This window comes from Hippichthys cyanospilos, chromosome 6 (genome assembly GCF_059441005.1).
Source record: "Hippichthys cyanospilos isolate Australia breed blue-spotted pipefish chromosome 6, RoL_Hcya_1.0, whole genome shotgun sequence".
Taxonomy (NCBI): Eukaryota; Metazoa; Chordata; class Actinopteri; order Syngnathiformes; family Syngnathidae; genus Hippichthys; species Hippichthys cyanospilos.
In genome coordinates this window covers 9,275,519-9,296,575 of record NC_142374.1, presented here as the reverse complement: position 1 = coordinate 9,296,575, position 21,057 = coordinate 9,275,519, and the positions used below count along the sequence as shown (strand labels likewise).

Below are 21,057 nucleotides of genomic sequence, written 5' to 3'. Positions count from 1 at the left end.
ATGTCAAAACATGGGCATCCCTCAACAACAGGCCATTGTGCTCAGCTCTCGTCAATACATTTTTCAATTTTTCATTATGCTACATGAATATAATAAATATTACAAAAAATACACGCAAATACTGAAATGAAAAATGTCATTGTCAAGCGCTTCAAAAAAAAAAGTCACTTGTCAACAACGGCATGTAGTGCATTTGCTTTCATGAACAAACATTTCATGAACATTTTCGTGTTCTATCCTTGTCTTTTGATCACTGAAACAACTGTTGGCCTGAATACAAACAATGCATCACCACCCAGAGCAGAGGAGTCTTTAGAATGTTGCGGCATAAATATGGCAAAAAATAGTGCAAAGGGTGAAATTATGTCACTCATGAAAATAACAGAAGATTCGAAGAAAAATTGTCATTACTACGTGCGTTTAATGAGGAGTTATGCGTCTTAAACCCAGTAAGCCTAGTACCATATTTTTCAGACTATAAACTGCAGCAGATTATAAATTGCACCAACAAAAATTGAACAGAAAATTCATTTTTGTCATGTGTAGGCCACACCGGACTGTAATCAGCAGGTTGTAACATCAAACATTTACACAGAAAGATGGTATATGGAATTTTTAACATTTTTTTTTTTGCATTTATTTATTTTCCTGGTTACATCCAAAAGCATGCCTTCAACACAGACAGAACATGATGACATGTTTAGAAGTAAGAGCGGCACCAACAGACCAACACAGACTGAAAGACTGGTCAGTCGCTGGAAATATTTAGTCTTTAGTCTAATATAGGAAATTTTACCAATTTGAAAAGGAGTGAAAGTAGCTTTCTGATTTCTAGACTAGTTTTTGAGAAACAATATATTTAACCTGAAGTACAGTGGACCCCCGAGTTACGGCGTTTCTGGCTTACGTTTTTTTCATGATATGATGTGGAATACAGTTTTTTTTTCCTCCCCTCTTTAAGGCATTTATCCCGCTTTACGATTAACATCAACAACTGTCATGAATTATGGGATTGGTTGTGTTTGTTGTTTTGCCTCCCTCTTGTGGCGTTTTTAGGTAATTGCTCTTATTTTCTGTTGGCATCAAACTGCCTCCGCAGCAACGCGTCACTACAATGCTGGTCTGCTATTGGTCGGCGCCTCGACTCCCTAAGATACTGGTCTACTATTAGCATGATGGGGTCACGAACACGGTGGTCTGCTATTGGTCGGTGCACGGTGTCACAAAGATGGCTACCAATAGACTTAATCTTGTGTGAGAGTGCTTTCAATATCAGATTTTGGATGCATTTTAGTGCATGTTTCAAACTTGAATTGGTTATCCATGAGTCCTAAGATTGCTCGTGATGTTAAACAGAGAAGTAAGGAGATGATTAATATGGAAACGAAGCTGGCTTTACAATGTTGATGTTTTTACCTAGGGTTTTACACACATTAGCTAATTACATAGGTTTGGAATTGCCCGCCATACGGCGAATTCGCGTTACGACCCAACCGCGGAACGTATTAATCTCCTAAACAGGGGGCCCTCTGTATTAACAAATTAAGCTAAACGTTCATCTCACCGACTGTTGACTAAGGATCCCTGTAATAATGTTCAACTGATGATGATGGACTGGTGGGCTGGCAGCCGACAGATGACTGACCGGCGACATTTACTGACATGACGCTAACTTGTTTATTTTATCGATGGTCGGTGACAACAATGGAAGCACAGTCAAATGGTGGTGAGAGACTGACGGTCTAACGATAACAGAAGGGTGGCTAGCAAATACTGAATGACAGAGCAGCTAACTTGAACGACACCAGATGTGTTCATCAAATGTTTCAGCAAACCTGTTCATTGGGGCTCATCATAGGATCGTAATGCACATGCCTCATCATGCCAAGCATGCCTATCTATCTATCTATCTATCTATCTATCTATCTATCTATCTATCTATCTATCTATCTATCTATCTATCTATCTATCTATCTATCTATCTATCTATCTATCTATCTATCTATCTATCTATCTATCTATCTATCTATCTATCTATCTATCTATCTATCTATCTAATCTTACTGTATAGAATCTATCTATAGTATCTTAGAATCTATCTATAGTATCTTGCTGTATTGACAACCTGTCGTTATAGACAACCCATCAGAGTGATTTTTTAAGTAAAGGCATTGGTATCAATATTCTCTTCTGTAGTACAATCTTGAAAATAAGTTGAATAATACACAGTAATACAGTTTTGTTTCATTTCCGTCTTCAACAATGATTTATATCAGCAAAGAATTTCAGAACACAGGCACAGCACAGCCATCATTTTCTCCAAACCAACTTGTGGATTCAAAGAAAAGCACTGCTACTGTTACATTACCTTGCTGTCCAAACGTAGGTTTCTTATACATCCAGTATAATGTTTGTGTTGCAGCTGTGGGTATTCATATGATATGTTTGTGTTGACCCCTCCAAGTTGCAACACATGACTTGCATTCAGATACCTAGGACAAAACAAATTAAAGTATCAATACACATGTGAACAGAATGTAATTTGAAAAGGCATTGCAAACAGCAAAGCACTAAGAGCTGTCAACACTGAAATGTATGGTTTCATTCTTTACTGGCTGAGCCTGTCATCACTTTTACTGCTTTCTGACAACAAAGGTCACATTTTGTTCCTATTCTGTTTCATTTTGAAAAATAGCTGACAGCGCTCCCGCATACTGTGATATTTTAAAATACAGGAGAAGAAATGAAAACAGACTGCATGTTCCATGCATTTGTTGTAGTAAGTTACATCCCATAGTATTATGTTTGAGGTAAACCCTAAAAATCGAACAGCAATGAGCATAAAGGAGGATTACGCAGTATAAAGAAATACTGTAAATCCAAGTTAGAACCGTTATCAATATTGTTCTGTTCCTCTGTTTAGAATTTTCTAACAATTATATGTTATGTGCTCCGTTGCATTGTTGTTAAACAATGTTGTTGTCAAAAGCGAACGTTTTCTTTCTTTCTTTCTTTCTTTCTTTCTTTCTTTCTTTCTTTCTTTCTTTCTTTCTTTCTTTCTTTCTTTCTTTCTTTCTTTTCAGTTATGCATATTGTATGTATGCAGCAGTATCCACCAGTTACAGTATGTTCAAAACCGTTATATCCTGGATTTTTTCTTGTCATGCGTGGGGACCCTTAAAGGACCAGCCAAAAAAAAGAACTTCCCTTGTTGATTATTTTAATTTTCAGGGCAATTCCACACTGGTGAGTAAAAGTGGTAGAGAAAATGGATGGATGGATGGATGAATGATTGTTGAGGTTGAATTAAAGTTACAAGTCTATGTAGTGAAATTTTGAACATGTATTTTTTTTCCACATGTGCTGGAATGCCAAACAAACACGACCCAAGTGAAAATAGACAGATTTCATGAACATTGATTGTTACCAGTTGCCACAATTGTGTTTTAATCGAGGAAATGATGGGTTTCTCTTTGCTAACGAGACACAAACATATAGGCATCATAGACACCATATATTGTATATAAAGCAAATACTGTATGAGATGAATGTTTTCATATGTGATGTATTCATTACTATAATACAGTGTCTGTATTATTTGGACCATTTCTTCCAGTGTGGCCAAGAAAAAAAACTGAAACTGAAAGGAGGATGCCTGGAAGGTGTCTAAGAATGTACTCAATCTGTTACAGGTCTGCTTATACAGGTTTCAACCATACTTCCCTTGAGAATACAACGTACTATAGTATACGAAGAGCAATATATAGTAAATAATTTTCGTGTGCTGTCTTTTATGGTGTTTTGTTGGAACTTACTTGTCCCAGTTGGGTGTTAGTCCTCGAATTTCACAGGAGGAACGGTCCTCTGTCATTGCCCAAGAGTCTACACCTTCTGTCTCCATGACAATTGCAGTGGAGCATCGATCAAGAATAAAGCGTACTTCCTTTAAACATGGACATGTACAGTGAACCCCATGGTAGAAACAACCCCCAACAGTAAAAATATCCAGACACACACTTCACACACTTTAATTTATACTTATTAAAAGCTGCTCCTGCATAAATGTACTCTCTGTTTTGCTGTTCTCTGGGCATTATGTGTGACTGTGGCTCTCTTCTGCTACATGTAAGGACATCAGTAATCGAACGGATATTTTTGCAGTAGACAAGTAGATACATTACACTATTAGGCTAGTAAAGCCAAGGTGGTTTAACCATGATATAGCATTCCCCTCCTATATCATATTCATAGTTTCTTGCATTTCAATTTCTAAGCCAGACTCTGTTGACACCAAGCAATTAATAATTATTTGTATTTCCCTCTCAGTTCTATGAGCCCCGAATAGCATTGCAAATCATTTTTAAGTAACCATAAAATGATACACATTATTACTTTTTGCTCTACTCTGAGGTTATTTTAGATGCCTTGGACCTGAGTGTTCATGTTCAACGTAAATATAATTGTCTTACTTTACTGTTACTTCTCACGTCAAGGCGATGCCAGCGTCTGTCAGCCAGGCCAGCACTGTTTATTAACTGGAGAACAAGGGTACCGGATCCATGGTTTATTTTCAGACTGGGAGCTCCACCAATCAGCTCTGGGGAAGACAGTAAATCAACATCATTTGCATGAATAAAAACAATTAAAAATACAGTTGAGTTATTCCGCAAGAAAGGAAGGTCAAGCAAAAAGACAATATCAAGGACTAAATGAAAAATATCCTGTTTATACATGCAGGCAAAATCTCACGGGACGAGGGAAACACTATCATGTTTAGAAAAAAACAAGTGTGTAATTTGGAAAATGGCACGGAACGCAGTGAAACACCAATGAAAAGAAAAATGTAACATCAGTTAAAACAGTCAGCAAATCCTCCTGAGACTCGGTTCATCCAAATACAAGATATGGTAAATCACTGATGTCATTAATTTGATGACAAATGGAACTGCCACCACTTCTTGGGGTATATTTGATTTGTCTTTCTATTCATGGAGGTCCAAAAGCTACATTTGTAATCCATTATTTTGTATGGACATCAGACTGTTTTAAACTTGAAATCTATTAAGGAGACAACTGGTGAGACTAATAACCTGAAAACATTGAGAACACATTTCCAAACAATTTAACTAAAGGAAATTACAATAACGCAAATTTGCATGTTCCAAAAATGGACAGTAAATGAGGAAAACAATGGACATGCAACTAATAATTAAGCTGTCAGTCTCTCGACTGAAAACTAGAAAAACAGTTTAGTGCAAGATAGGGTAGAGGGACTGTGCTACATGCGCTAAACAGCTACTTAAGAAACAGACAATATCTTGCATTAGAGGCCTATACATTAATGTGTCTTGATAAAACTGTTGAAGTGCCACAGTGGTCAGTATTAGATTCAAAATTGCTCATTTGACACATTAATGATACAATGAACTGTAAACATTGATTTTTGTTTTGTTTTGCAGATGAGACACAAATGTTCCGTCTTCTGGGCAGATGAGACACAAATGTTCCGTCTTCTGGGGAGAACTTGCAGAAGCTTCGGCAGAGGTATATCAAGTAATATCAACATTTTCAGTCGAATTAAATACGACTACAATCATGTCTTTTGAAAACTGTAACAGTGCACCAAGCTCAGTAGATGGTTGACAAAGTCAGTGACAAGAGAAATTGTAGCCTAGACCCAAGAAACTGATGGAAACTGCAAAATATATCACATCAAAACTGGCATAGAACATTGCTGTTTTAGCAAAACGAACCACATTCTTGGCGCATGACATACTTTGTATTTCCCCATATACCACTGTATGTGGATTCTCGTTCGGAACTGTGAAAAAGGCAACTTGCAATGACTACATAATGCAAAGGAGGGCTATCCGTATTGTACACATGGTGAAGTTTAGGGAGCTCACAAACACATTGCTTTTTAATAAAGACCACACCATGAAATAACTGACAGAAAATTCTGATTCTTTGAAACTGTATTTTCCTTCTTAGACAAACAAAGTTTTTTTGAAATATCTATGTCCAAATATATGTTTTACATTGGGTCATAGTTCGCAAATATTATGTTTTCTTCTTAACAAACAAAAGCATAATGTAACACAAACAAATGCTACAAATTGGTGCTTTCAAACATAAAAAATGCCTAAACAGCATTGCCTATACTGCCTAAATATAAAACAATGCAACAATAAGAAATCCATCAATGGAAATACTGTAGAGTGGAAGTGTGGCAGATTTAACATTTTATTTATTCTTTTATTCATTTTGCGGTTGACAACCTTTTTTATTTTGCATGGTGGTAGGCTTAAAAACAGCTTATATCTGTGTTCAAAGATGCATTTAGCATTTCTGACAGTAAAAATGGACAAAGTGGCCCAAACATTTCCTGCATCTCTCAGGTTTCTCAGGTTGGGAAATGATCAAGACTACTATCCTTTCTCACATCACAGGGACACATTGAAAATTTGGCTTTCCTCTTCCATGGAGTGGTCAGCGTTGTTTTTGGAGATGACATTTGTGTGTCACACTTTTTTACCTTTCCTGCATTTGTGAGGGCAGTTGCCAAATGAAGCCTGAAACCAGGTGTTTCTGCCTGAGCTGCATTTTCTCCAGGTCTTTTCAGTCCCGGATACATGCATTGATTAATGCAATCGCAATGGTTTGCCACCAGATGTAGAGGTACCATCTTTGGGACCTGAAGTTGAACTTTTATAGTGCAGATAGCATATCGAGAAGGTCAATGCCTCTCATGAATCTGTTGTATGTGTCAACGATGGATGGTCTAGGAACATTACCCATCATTGCCCAGTGATTCAACACCATCAAAAGTAGAGAGCAGGTTCAGCTATGTTGTCATTACATCATTCAATGATGCTATATTACAAAGTATATATGACGATGTTGTAAATGCTGTCATCTGATACTCCTTCCGTTTCACTTTGCCCCTTGCTGGCTGCTTATTTTTTGTGTTCTTTGGTTTTGTTGTTTCCAATTCTGTGACTCTAGAACCTTCATCATTACCATCACTATTTGGGGTTTCATTTTCCTCATCGTCACTACTATTCGAGTTTTCCCCAATCCTTGCATTCTTCATCTTCCTCCTCCTCCTCCTCATCATGTTCCCCTTGCTGCTCCATGTCACTTTAATTTTCATCCAAAATCATCTTCAAAGCATCTTACACTGTATTTTTTTGCCTTCTAAGAACATACATGCACACACAGTACCAAAGTTGTGTGCTTTCTTTACATGACCTTATTTACCCATTGTATCAAATTTGACACGTCATTTTCAACACGGTTTTACTAAAATATAATTTATAAAATATTTAATAATTTCACATTGCATACACCCAGTGACTGTTCCTATTGATAGTTCACACAAAAAATAACGTTATTCTTACCATAACCTTTTCATAATTGGCAAAAACTTTCTGCAAAAATCTCCTGCGTCTGTTTCCTTGTTCATGGCCAACTTCAAAGACCAACTGGGAGCCCTCGATTGCTCGAAATATATGGCGTTATATTTGTGCCACAATTACGAGCGCGCGAAAAAAAATTTGAGCGGAGAAAATCAAACTGAGCGAGCGAAAACAGATTTTGAGAGCAAGAAAAAAACTATTGAGCGCGTAATGATAAGAGTTTGAGCGTGCGCCGATGGAGTTTGAACACAGAAAAAGAAATTGCTCGCTCAAAATTCCTTTTTGCTCGCTTCAGAATTAAATTGCTTGTACGCTATCCGTTGATGCACTCTCGTTTGCACTGTGTTCACCTGAAAAGGGCAAACGAGAGTGCGTCAACACGGACTTGGGCTGGAGAATTACTTATAATATTATTATTATTACTGTATTGTATCATTTGACAGAAATGCCTTGTTAGTTTTTGTACTTTAATAATATAAGCCCACCCTTCCTGCCCACGTCGATGTGATGCACTCTCGTTTGCTCGTTCCGGGTGAACACAACAAGCAATCTCATTGGATACCAAGCTGTCAATCAAAGTGCTTTTACAAGCTTTGATTGGCTGGTTTTGTGGCACAAACGTAACGCGTGAGCAGACCTGAGCGAGCGCAGAGGACGACTCGAGCGAGCGAGAGCTCAATGTTGAGCAAACGCGATGTTGAGCGAGGGAGGGAGGAGTATCGCGAACGAGAGCGAGATGTTGAGCGCGAGAATGCTATTGCGAGCGAGTAAAAAGGAATTTTGAGCGAGAAACTTCTTTTCAAGAACTTTTTTTCTGCGCTCAAAATCTGTTTTCGCTCGCTCAGTTTTATTTTCAACGCTCAAAATTTTTTCCGCGCGCGTAATTGTGGCACAAATATAACGCCATAGAATTACTGTCATCTGCTGGTTATTCTGTGCATTGCATGAATCTAATTGTCCACATTGGGTTTTTCAGGCAAAAAAAATGTCACAGTACTTAAGTGGAGGGCTCAAAAACTCATGTATCAAATATGATACTTAGAACAACAATAATAACTGAGGTTTTCAGGGATGCTACTTGAATAAAAAAAGCAAACAAATAAAAACTTAGGTTGATCAGTTTGAACCGTAGATATCTAGATTTTTTCTTTTCTAATTTTATCAATCCAAATTTAACTAGATTGTTGTAAAGGTACAGGCTTTTAGTAAATATCTTGTATTGGATTTCATTAGATTGCAAGGTCAAGGTTGTGGCTGCTCAGTGTCCATTATTAACAGAAGACTGAAAAACACAAAGAAATAAAAACCCCATATAAGAACTGTGTTGACTACAGTGCAGTAATTAAAAACACCAAAGGAATTCTAACAGTTCAAGCACTTATGCTTCAGAGGCCCTGCGGGACACACGTGTTTACCCAGACCCGTCGTTACCTATGGCTATGAAGTCTTCAACATCTCCAGGTAGAAGGATGGCCAATGGGCCAGCATATAGCAGCAGTCCATCATCTTCTTCTGTCATAAACTCCAGGGAAAGATGGCTATCAAAGCATGGCTTTATTGAAGGAAACCAGGCGTAGCCGTTACCAAGGAAACTACGTCTTGTCTGCTGGCAGTCTGGCCCGTCATGCTGAGGGGGGCAACGGCACCTGTAGCACCATAGAGAACGACAAAACGGAAAATTACTCGTACCATTGAGTAGCACCAAAGGAAACGATCTGTATCAAAATCTTTATACAAGCTCGATGCATAAAAACGCCATACAGGAACCATAAATCTAGAGATGAAAAATTTGATAAATCCAAAAGAAAATACCACTTTAACCAGGACTGAATAGAACACAGTCGAGCTGTTAGTCTGGCCAATCGTTTCACAGGACTGTGACCTCGGGGGATGCTAGATGGCTCTATGCAGAAAGCAACATACGCGTCACGTACATGTTCTGTGACTTGAGGTTTTTTCTTTTTTTAAAGTTGTTTTTTTCTGTAATTCTCATAAGGGCAAATATGGCCCTTCATCATGGTCCTGACTCATGTCTTTGAACAATTATTCTCTACAGTGACACATCTTAAAACCTATGGCAGAAACATCAGAGGACAGTTGCGGTTATCAGCATTAGGATCCTTATCCATAGAAAAATATGTTGATGAGCCTTAAATGCACATAAAAATTGCTCAACAAAGCCATTGAAGTCTTCTTGAGGAAAGAAAGAAATATGGTTATTTATTTTCAAATAATGTGGCACTGTGCGGATCCACAGTGAAGAGTGCAAACATTTTATTTGTATGTTTATCAAGTTTATCTGTTATTAGATCAACGGTAACAGAATTAAATGTCAGAAATACTTAGAAAAAATGTTGATTTTAAATGCTCTGTAAATTAAGTGTTGCTCGATTAGCCTACATTAAGGGTGATCGAATGTTAATGTACAGCTTCTCAAGCCCTGGTGTCATATTGATGTTATTATTAGGTTTATTAAGTAGAAATAAATACTACGACGTCAGTGAAGGCCCAGGTTTGAAATGCACAACCTCAAAAAATCCTAAAATCAAGTCTCTCAAATCTCAACTTAGACTTTAATAGTTTTAGGAATGTACTCTCTGGAAGTCAAGGTCGATTGTTAAATAACCTGGTTGGTTAAGATGGATAAACTCATAAAACCTCTCTGCCTCAACAGCACACACCTTATTCAGTCACTGTGATGGAGGAGATTGACTGGTTGATCTCTTCTTGTCTTGTGCTCTGGCAGGATGTGAGACAATGTGGCTTTGCTGATAATGTCACACTCATCTATTTCTATGCAATGCCTGAGGAAAGCTGTGTGTATTGAGGCTGTTGGGGCCACATTGCTGTTTATTCTGCAGAGGGGTGACGCATGTCGGGAATACTGATCTCACCTATATAGATGGCTTATGCAGAGTGAAGCGTTCTGCATACATATGTTCACATTGAGCAGAACCACTTACTTTTTCACTGCTCAGACTCATGAGCGCAATATCTGAGTAACTCAAGTGAAGTGATATTTTTCAACGTCTGACGGACATTATCTAATCAACCGCTGTCTGGAGCTTCTACCTGTTATGTCCAAAGACAACAGTAGGAAAAATCAATTATTTGGGCTTTACCACATTCATAGCAGAGTATTTTCAGCGCATATAGTGTGATATTCTTTTCACACAACAAGGGCTAAATGCAGCAGAGGAGCTACAACACAGCCGACTTGAGAGAAAAAAAAACGATAAGGAACAAATGGGTTCTGTACATCCTTGCTTTGAAGTATATGGCTCTGACAAACACGTATGTTCATGCAAATGGAATTAAATGAGATTTTCAGAAGTTGTGAGCATAGAGGGGGCCCCAAGTTGGATTAATCCCCCTGCCCTATATTTATTTAATCTGAGCATTAGTGTTAGCATGGAATGTACTGCATGCTGAGTACTTTGAGTCCCACAGAGACTGCACATTTAAAGGCTACTCGATAATTACAGTCATCCTGTGAAGTTTTATGGCTTATGTTAATGACCATGATGCAAAAGCTATATTTATTCTTTACTCGGGACAAGTGAACGTCGCAGCAGTAATAAAAAGAGGTAGCTACACGATCAAGCCACATGAAAAATACTGGCCTATATACTTTACGGCTACATGTCTTTTGAAACTCCTGCTACTTGATATTATACCGATGACACAGCAGAGCAATTTTGTGATGTCACTCGAGGGTAAAGGTGAAAGAGATTTTTGTCATGATTTGTCAAATTAGTCATTCTAGTTTCATATAAGTGTTTCGGTGTCTATAAATTTATGTAAGCTACAAGAGATAGGCAGCTGCCCTTGTTTTGATCTCACCTGTATCCATTCTGGGTATCAATGCAGGTTCCGCCATTCAGGCAGGGGTTACTGGAGTAGGAGGAGCAGCTTTGGTGTGTCATTTCTCGAGCGGTGCAACCGCAGACTGCTGAGGTCATCACCTTTACTGAGACTAATGATAACGTGTCGGAGTCTACCAGTGTTGGCGATTCGCTGATGGTCAGCTTTGTGGTGCATCCACCTGATGCCTTACAGTCAGCATGCACACACTCGTCCACCTGCACCTGGCTTACATTAACATACAGCAGTGACTGCAACTGCAGAGAGAATGGGGAAGAAAAGGAAAGGCAAGGAGACATTATTGAACAATGAAATAATTTGTCAGTGAACATTAACTGTTAAGCATCTCCGAAGTGGATACTGATGTGAAATCCTGCTGTAATACCCATATGAAAGGATAGTATGATATTTTCAGCAAATTCACATGACAATAAAACGATTCTACAATCCAGTGGTTTTCAGATGTGGCCATGAGTACAACGGGGGATTAGTGAAGGCAGTTCAAGGACTTTAGCAGGGTTTATGCAAGAATCTACAATTATTTTCCTTTTTTTTTTTAATGACAGAACAGCTATGGAACAGCTTTTTTTTTTTTCAAATTAAGAGAAAATTAATTGGAACATGTAGCAACTTATTGCTAAATGATGTTACAATGAGAGAAACCAGAAATAAAACATGCTATTTTCAACAGTTGCTGAATAAAAAGCACCTCGAGATAATACTACAAAATGAAGTATCAAAGTTTATGAAATCAGACAGAGACAGGGTTTTAAGGGTTAGAGTATAATAATTTCACTGGGGGTAAACACAGTGTTGTAGTAGAGGGTATATGCCTTTTATACTTTATTTTCAGTGAGCATTGCGTATATCCACTTCTAACCTTGCCCCTATATGCAGTAATATCTAACTGCCAGACTGCCCCTTTTCCCTGGTTGGTGACGCCGTGACCTGTGGCCGTGAGCTGATAAAAAAAGCTCTAAGGTAAGGTGTAAGGTGGTTTCCAGATGAAAACATAGTTTTAAACTATTGCCTTTATGACATTGCACATTTGCACATTTAGAGATAAGATTTTGTCGCCAATAGTTTAACTGTACGAGTCAGCTAAATGCAGGCTATGCCAGCTCGATGCTGTGAGAGTTAGCCAATTGCTTCCTCCTAGCTGATGTGCGTTTGTCGATTAGCGTGTATTTATTTAAATCCTGGTCTTTGTCCCTACCAGTTGTCTAATCATAGATCTGTAGTCTCATTTCACTAGTCTTTTGTCAAGCGGTGATCGCCTCTTGTCCGTGTATCCCTGTGCCTACCCGTCGGTTAGTTTTTGTTGCAGTGTCACCCGCCTGTCTGCATTTTTGGAGTTTAGTTGCTGTCCCGTTTTTTTCCTGCATTCTGTTTTTGCCTGCCGTCTTGATCATTAAACATGGATTACTACACACACTCCCTGTCTTGGAGCCTCCCTGCACCTGTATCCACTCCCCACAATCACGCCGGCGTAACTCCCAGCCATGCTTCCCCGTGACAGTCATACATTATACTAGTTCGAAAACTGTCCTTTTCTTCTGTAATGCTTTAAAAATGAAAGAGAGCAATTTGGAGTATACCCACTCCTCAAAGGATTACTACACATTAATGGGAAATTGTTGACAACAACTGTTGCAATCTACGTAAAATATACCATTTAAATATTCAATAATGCTTTGCGAAAAAACAATGGGTTCACACACTGAATTAAAAAGAATGTCACAACCAAAAAGACTGACAAGAAATGGATTGAAAAAGAGGCAATAAAAAAAGTCTTGTGTGAAATAAGAGTAAAACACAGCAATTTAAAATGCCATTTCATTTCTTCCTCTCAAACCCCTGAGTGCACTGTGTAATACTCAAGCGCCTTTTTCATCTACCATACAAATCAAAATAAATACCTTCTTCTTATGTGCAGCGAGTACCCCGTGCAGCTTCTCTGAATGCATGTAGCCTGTATCAGACAGCACATAGAAATGGACGTCCAGCTTTTTTTCCCCCCTGTCGGCAATGCTGAAAATGTTAATGCTGCTGGGTCTGACAGACAGGCTCTCAGACAGGAAGTCCCAGAGTGTCTCCATCCGACTCTTCCTCTCGACAGGAGAGTCGATGAAATCTCTCGGGGTTATGCCTTTAACAGACAAAGATAGGAAAGGTTCATGGGATATAAATGAATGACTCGTCAATGACAACTACCGAGTAGATCAAAGCCTACAGTTTCCCTTTCCATTAGCACAAGAGGAAGTCCAACATCTCCGACTATTGATCCACCTAAACACGTTTATATGCCAAAGCATATAACAAAGTTTATAGTTTATATGCCGACAAATAGAGTGTAATGCTTTGATCCCTTAAAAAAATATATAGTCCCTACATCAATAAAGATCTGGGGATCTTTTCAAATGTAAGACAATTAAAAATCAAAACAACCTGAAGATACATTGCAATTAGGTCTCAATTCAAATTATCCCATTGAAACCACCTTCCAATTATATACGGAGAATGTATTGTATTTAATCTTCCAAAATGACAACGACTTGTCATGGGGGCCTCCATGATATAGCCTTCGAGTTCATCTCAGATTGGCTTTTAAATGTCAAGGACTTTATTTGACTACGCCAATTTGACCTTTATCACTCTGATTTGTGAAGACGCTGACAGAAAAAAATTACACTGTAACTATTAAACAAACAAAACAATTGATGTTTTATAAAGCTTGATATATGCTAAAATCAAATTAGTGAAAATAAAAAAGGTCTGACAGCGTATTATCTTAGCATGAACCGCATTAACAATCTGATACTCATGAAAAGAAAAGCACATTAAGAAAATTCATTCATAGTTGCAGGATATATATTTACCAGTCAAACGTAGAGAGGCAGATGACAGAACTGCCTTTTCCTCCAGATCTCTTACATGAACTCTAACCCCAGATATCACATCAGGCCACACACCATCAGACACACCAACCCTCATCCAGTAAGTCCCTACAGGTGTGTTCTTTCGAATGGTCAACAGTCCTGACCTTTGGTTTACACTGAAAAATCTGTTGATTGAGAAGAGAAAGCTCGCGTTAAAAGGAAAATGAATTATTCCTCTGACGTTAACTCTTGCAAAAGGTAACAAAAAAAAGATCCACCTAAACACGTTTATATGCCAAAACAGTATAGTGCATACTCTATACACATGAATGATTTCTACACACTCAAAATGATGCTTGTAGAAAAACCTCACTGGATCCGTGCTCTTCCGTGCACCAAATTGGTTTTGTCATGTTCGTCAGCAGTCGTAGACTTGGCAAAAACTTGATATAAGAAAGTTTTTCTTTTTCCCTTTTTCTTGGAATTACTCTATTAGAATGTGTGCCCAAATTTATTTGAAAATAGATACACAAAACACTGAGGAAAATTGGAAAACAAAGGCTAATATTTAACCCCCACAGGGTTCTACAAAAGCTCTATAGTTGTCATAGTAACAGTCAGGCTTTGGTGTATGAATAAACAAACATGGAATTGGTATTTAATATCTGATTTTCAGTTTTTTGAATAATAAACATACGCACAATGTCTCCGGAGGTGTCACACTGCAAATATGATTGTTAGTTATATCTCTGAATATAATTGACCCTACCTGAGCTCCAAATGTGTGTGGTTAGAAGAAGACTCGTTTATTTAATGGTAATCAATGTTGATGTTCATGCATGATTAGATTTGATTTCAAGTATTTGGTAAATTAGCATGACGATGTTTAATGTAGCATGAGAAAAAGCATTCATTAGTGATGTGTCAGGCCAAATCATCCCAATGGAAAACATGACCCCGTGTCCGAGAAAAAGAGGCTGAAATCAACCCAACAGTTATAACTATTGTCTCTTAAAAGTGTATTGCGACATATTGCGATACAGCAAAGGCGTATTGCGATACGTATTGCGATATATCGGGCAATGTTTGCAAAAAAAAAAAAATCGATAGCATATATATTTTAAAATGACTGAAAAAAAACAGAAGGAAATTATTAAAATAGACAAATTCCATTTATTCTTTTTCAGAAGCCACACATCATTGAGTACACATTAAACATTCTTTTTCAAAAAAAACGTATGGAACATTTTTTTCACTTCAAGTATGCTCTTGATCAATCAATCAATCAAATTTTATTTGTATAGCCCTAAATCACCGGTCTCTCAACCGAAGTCTCTTGACTGTGTTAAGATGTCCCCAGCAGTTGGGAATACTCTTTAAAGGGATAGTGTGTAAAATTTAGATTGTTTTTCATTATGGCCTGTAGGAGGTGCTGCAAGTGCTGCATTTACCATTGTCCATAGCTTTAACAAACATGGCCGCCTCCGGAGAAGTGCCAACCCTCATGTAATATAATTTAATGATAACTAGACCTATGATCACCAATCACTCGCTCTCCAGTCGCATATACACGCAACACTATTGTAACATTTAATGTTATGTTTTTGAAGCGCTTGGATGGATTTATTTCTAAAACACGATTAATAATATGACAAAAATCATGATCAATAATATGACAAAAGCCACTCTGGAGAGGACTGATATTAAAAATGAAATATTATGAAAATAAGAGGTTTCGAAGCTGATATATTGGAAATATGGAATATATTGGAAAATGAATGTCGTATTGCAATACGCATATTGTGTCACTTCGTATACATCGATATATCAATATTATCGCCCTGCCCGAGTTATAACCAAAAGCAAAGAATCATCACAAATACTGTATGTATGTATGTAGTAGATTTTCATGGAAAATAAACAGATCTCTAATTGAGTTCTCACTTGGCTGCACTTGTCTCCAGAGTGTAGGTCTTGTTGTCCCAGTCATCAGGATCTGGCGCATACACCTTCCCCAGTGTTACATTTGCCGTCCTTCCTGTTTAAGGTAAACACACAGACACAGCCACTCTTTTGGGATGAGTTCTGCTGATGCCAACACTTATCTCCTTATCTTGCATTCTTGTCTACTTATTATCATCATGGCTGTGGAGCCCACTGCTAGGATGAATAGGCTCCCAGCGCTCCACTTCAGAGAGTGTGGAGCTTCAGGAAGCCGGCCTATCTGAGTATGGATTATGTTTTTATCAGCTTGCAGTCCCTCACTGTAGCTGAGTAAACAAAGGCAGCCGGGATGAGTCACGGTGCTCCTGTTTTCCACCATTACCGGTATTTTCAAACAGTTTTGCATACAAATAAAATACTAACAAGCTTGCTTAACCATATTTCACCAGAGTATTATAAACGTAATGCAAATAATGGTGATTGTGGCACTGTGGCACTTAGAAAAGAAGTCGAACTATTACAACACCTTTCAAACTGCACAATAACAATTCCAGACAGCATACAGCAGGTATGGGGATAAAAAAAAAAAAAAGCTATCCCTCATTTCTCAGCTCATCAATAATCAATTTGCTAGAAGAACAAAGAGAAACAAGATGAGAGCAAATCAGCAACTCACCTCTGAGGCTATACACGTAGATGTCTTTCTCCCCCGTCTGATGGGCGTTATCGTTCTGGTCACCGATGGTTATAGTGAGTGTACTTGTGGCAGTCATTGGCGGATAGCCACTGTCACTCATAATAAGTGGTAAAAGGAATTCGCTTTGCCTTTCCCTGTCAAATCGCCGCAGCGCTGTGAGTGTGGCTGAACCATTCCCATGATCTTGAAGGTGAAAATCAGCCGAATAGACTGAAGGCAGTGAAAGGAAGAAAGGCGGCCCGTGCTCTGGGGTATCTTTATCCAAAATCTGAAGTAATGTTGAGCTTGTGTTGAGCTTGACCACTTGAGGTGCCGGACTGTTTTCCCACACTACAGGACTGTAGACTGTCTCTAGCTCTGGACCATTGTCATTCACGTCGAGCACTGGCAAAAAGACCACTACACTGGCACTCAGGGGTGGGCTACCTTGGTCAATCGCTATAACAACCAAATCATAATTGGCCACAGTCTCTCGGTCCAATGGCCTGGCAACTGTAATAATACCGGATTGGCTGACTGTAAAATGTCCATATGGGTCAGACTGAGGAAGAATACTGTACAAAATGTTCCCATTCAAACCTGAGTCAGAGTCGGTAGCCAGCACTTGGATTACCGTGGTACCTACAGCGACATCCTCATTTAAAGGGGAGAGAAGATGAGAGCTCTGGGAAAAAACCGGAGCATTGTCGTTCTCATCCTCAATTACAACCAGACACTGCGTAAGGATGTAGAAGTCAGAGTCTTCTACTTTGACAGTTAAGTTAAACTTCTGCTCGAGTGGCTTCTCAAAGTCCAGCTTCCTCTTCAACCTCAGAACACCCATTTGATCCACTCTGTGGCTAACCATGTAAAACTGTTGCTCTGGGTCTCCATCTACCACAGAAAATGTCAGTTGACCATACGGACCGGCATCGGGATCAATGGCATCCAACTCCAGAATAATAGTGTCCACTTCAGCATTCTCAGGCACATGAGCACTGCACTCCTCTTTCTGAAACTTTGGTACATGGTCATTAACGTCTGTTAGGATAACGGTGGCAGTTGCTGTACTTGCCATTCCATCACCATCGTAGGCCTCCACGACTAGCTGGTAAGTGTTTATCAATTCTCGATCCAGACCTTCGGATGCTACTGATATTGTGCCAGTGCTGGAATCTATTGTAAATAGGTCTTCATTGTTGGTGTTCTGCACATTTTCAGTAATTTGGTAGGTAAGGATTGCATTTTGACCTACAGCGGCATCATCAAGGTCTACAGCCGTCATTTCCACAACAAAGGTTCCAGGAGATGAGTTCTCCTGTATTCTACTAAGGCAACTATCTGGCAGGCATGAAAATGTGGGTGCATTGTCATTGATGTCCCACACATTGATAATAACATCCGTAAAACCAGTTAATCCCTCGCCCTCCTCATCTGTTGCCATGACAACAAAGCGCCAGACTGCACGCTCTTCTCGGTCCAGCGTGCGCTGGGCATACATCTCGCCCGTAATGTCATTGATCATAAAGTGTGACTCTGCTCCTTGTCCATGGATGGAATATCGAATCGCCCCCTGATCAGCATCTTTGTCTGGGTCAGTCGCTGTTACCTGCAGAGATAAAACCAGCATAAGAGAATTGTTTTACGTTAGTTTTTGCCAAGACCAGAATCTTTTTTTCACAACTTCCTACTAAAAGCAAAAAAGTCATTAGTTTTAAAAACTTACGTTACCTGACATTTTGAGAATACTGCTTAAGTCTTACTTTGCCCTAACTTCTTTTTTTTACCTGAAGGTTATGTATGAAGATGCACAACTTGAGCAGACAATGTACTTTTTCTAAGTTTTATGCGACTCGCAAGGACCTGCTGATGCCTATCCCAGCCATCTCTGGACAGTGGGCGGGGGACACCCTGAACTGGTTGCCACCCAATTTGCAGGGCACACAGAGACAAACAACCATTCACACACCCAATCAAACCTAAGGACAATGTAGTATGTTCAATACACCTGCCATGCATGTTTTTAGAGTGGGGGAGGAAGCCAGAGTATCCAGAGAGAACCCACATGGGCTCGGGGAGAACACGCAAAATCCACACAGGGCGAGTTGGATTTGAACTCGGGTCCCTATATCTGTGAGGCAGCCGTGCTATTCACTGTGCCACCGAGCAGCCCAGTCAAATACCTAGATATAATATTATAACTAAATAGACAAACCCGAATTCAGGGAGGTGAGCTAATTGCGATATTACAGAAAATGATAGGGTTCATGCAAGAATAATCACAGCATAGCATATCACAGCAAGACATATCGAGACAGACAACTATTCATAGGCAATATAACAACATTCGCAGTATGGAAGCAGTTATAACCACTTAGTAATGGCGCTGGTAAATACTTTCACTTCTTGTAAGAATCTTACCTGTAGCACAAATACTGGAGATCCATCAAGTTCCTCTGTGACTGATCCATAATATTCATTCATGGAGAACACAGGCGCCTCATCGTTCTTATTAACTACTGTTACCACCGCAGCTGCATAATCTTCCCACTTTCCATCTGAGGCAAGAACCAGCAGTTTGTACCTCTTCTGCTGTTCATAGTCCAGTGGCTGTGCAATGAATATTGTCCCCACCTCCGGCTCTATGTCAAAAACACCACCTTTGTTGCCAGATGTTATCTGATAGCGCAACTTGGCATTGGCCCCTATGACAAAAATCAGAAAACTACATGAAAAATATGAAATGGCCATTGTGATTCTGAACAGTTGTAACTCATTCCAAGGAAACCAGATAACCAAGGCATTTTTAAGAGCAGAGCTGAATTAAGATTGAATATCATTTAGAACATATTTGTCAATAAAGCACTTGAAGTATGCAAGATTTATGTTGAAGTGGTATACTTTTTGTCCGGAACATGAGGCAAGTGTAACCTCAAGGTTATTACATTTCAATTCCTTTAAGGAAGGGGTTCTCAAACGCTTTGGAGTCAACGACTCCTTTATGGGAAGCAAATTTTCCAAGGACCCCAGTTGCAAATGTTTGTGTAAACAAAACAGACTTTAAAAAAAAAAACATTTTCGCCAAACGTAAGTGCCCTTTTGATTCACCAACATATTCAATTTGACAAAGTATGTTCGTTACTTCTCAGTTATACTGAAGTTTCCAAAATCAAAACTGCAAATTGCAAACTTCCTCATAACAAACTGGGTCAATTTCCCTCAAACAGGCTGCGGCCCACATATTCAGTGGCAAAATGATCAAGCTCCTTGATGATTAAATGAATTATGTGGGTCAATTCAACAAATTTAAAAATTATTACATTTTTAAACATATTTTAAACTGGTTAAATTGATTGCTTTATTGAAGTCAGGGATACGTTCGTAATTTAATATCAAATAAAACGAAATTAACAAAAACATATGGTTTTTATTAATACTCCAAATTATTTCATAGACCCCCTGCAGTCAGGTCACAGACCCTACTTTGAGAACCATTGTTCTGGGTATACACATCTGTAGGCTAGTTTTTCATATAGAATAGAACAGGATGAAATTATTATTGAATACCTTTATTGTCAGTACAGTATATAGCTGATATAGAGCAAATCGACAAAGACGGCAAAGATTGGCACTGATAATTGTTCTGATTGGTGAATGTTAAAAAAGACACAGTTTATCCCTTTCTTCTATTTTAATAATAAAAATGAATCTGATGTTTTCAGGTTTAATCCCAAGCGAATGAGGGCCAGAAAGGGGGGCATACAAAACACATGTAAGATAACCTTGCAAGTGTTGCTATGGGAAGGGTTTTAAGCCCAACAGAGCAGTGAGATGAATGTAGTGAATCTCTGTACTCACCCTCAGACTCTTTGTCTACATGAAGACCACTCAATCAAAGGGCTTGACATTGGAAGATAAAATAATCCCCCGGAACGTACTATTTGCTTTCAATCACCCTGTTTGGTTAAAGTAGCTCCAATCCCATGTAAGTACTCTAATCTGTACTATTAACACAACCCAAACTGACAAAATGCATCCAGTGTCCCACTGAGGCTTACAGTGGTCAAGCCAAAGATGGCATTTTTCAACAAGATAGATTGGGCATGGAAGTGCTACAGTGCTACACTTTAATATTGGGGGTTGGTGTTATTCTGCAACTGTTCATCATTAGTGATGCAGTTCAACTAAGCTGCACCCTGCTCATCATAAATACTTGATTAACCGACCTAAACGTGTCTGATAAAGGGCTCTCAGTCTGCTACTATATGGAGGATGA

The 21,057-nt window shown here is 38.8% G+C and overlaps 1 protein-coding gene across 1 annotated transcript in view; it reads right to left on the bottom strand.

The window, feature by feature from the left end:
- LOC148422079 (neural-cadherin-like) overlaps positions 1-21,057 on the bottom strand; it is a 119,243-nt gene that overhangs the window by 19,934 nt on the left and 78,252 nt on the right. Inside the window, exons 17-26 of the mRNA XM_088416960.1 lie at positions 19,203-19,486; positions 16,782-18,390; positions 16,106-16,199; positions 14,162-14,346; positions 13,202-13,431; positions 11,262-11,539; positions 8,850-9,064; positions 4,470-4,597; positions 3,816-3,943; positions 2,369-2,492 (exon numbers count right to left, since the gene is read on the bottom strand). Coding sequence (XP_088273086.1) covers positions 2,369-2,492; positions 3,816-3,943; positions 4,470-4,597; positions 8,850-9,064; positions 11,262-11,539; positions 13,202-13,431; positions 14,162-14,346; positions 16,106-16,199; positions 16,782-18,390; positions 19,203-19,486 — 3,275 coding nt within the window. The remainder of the gene's footprint in view (positions 1-2,368; positions 2,493-3,815; positions 3,944-4,469; positions 4,598-8,849; positions 9,065-11,261; positions 11,540-13,201; positions 13,432-14,161; positions 14,347-16,105; positions 16,200-16,781; positions 18,391-19,202; positions 19,487-21,057) is intronic.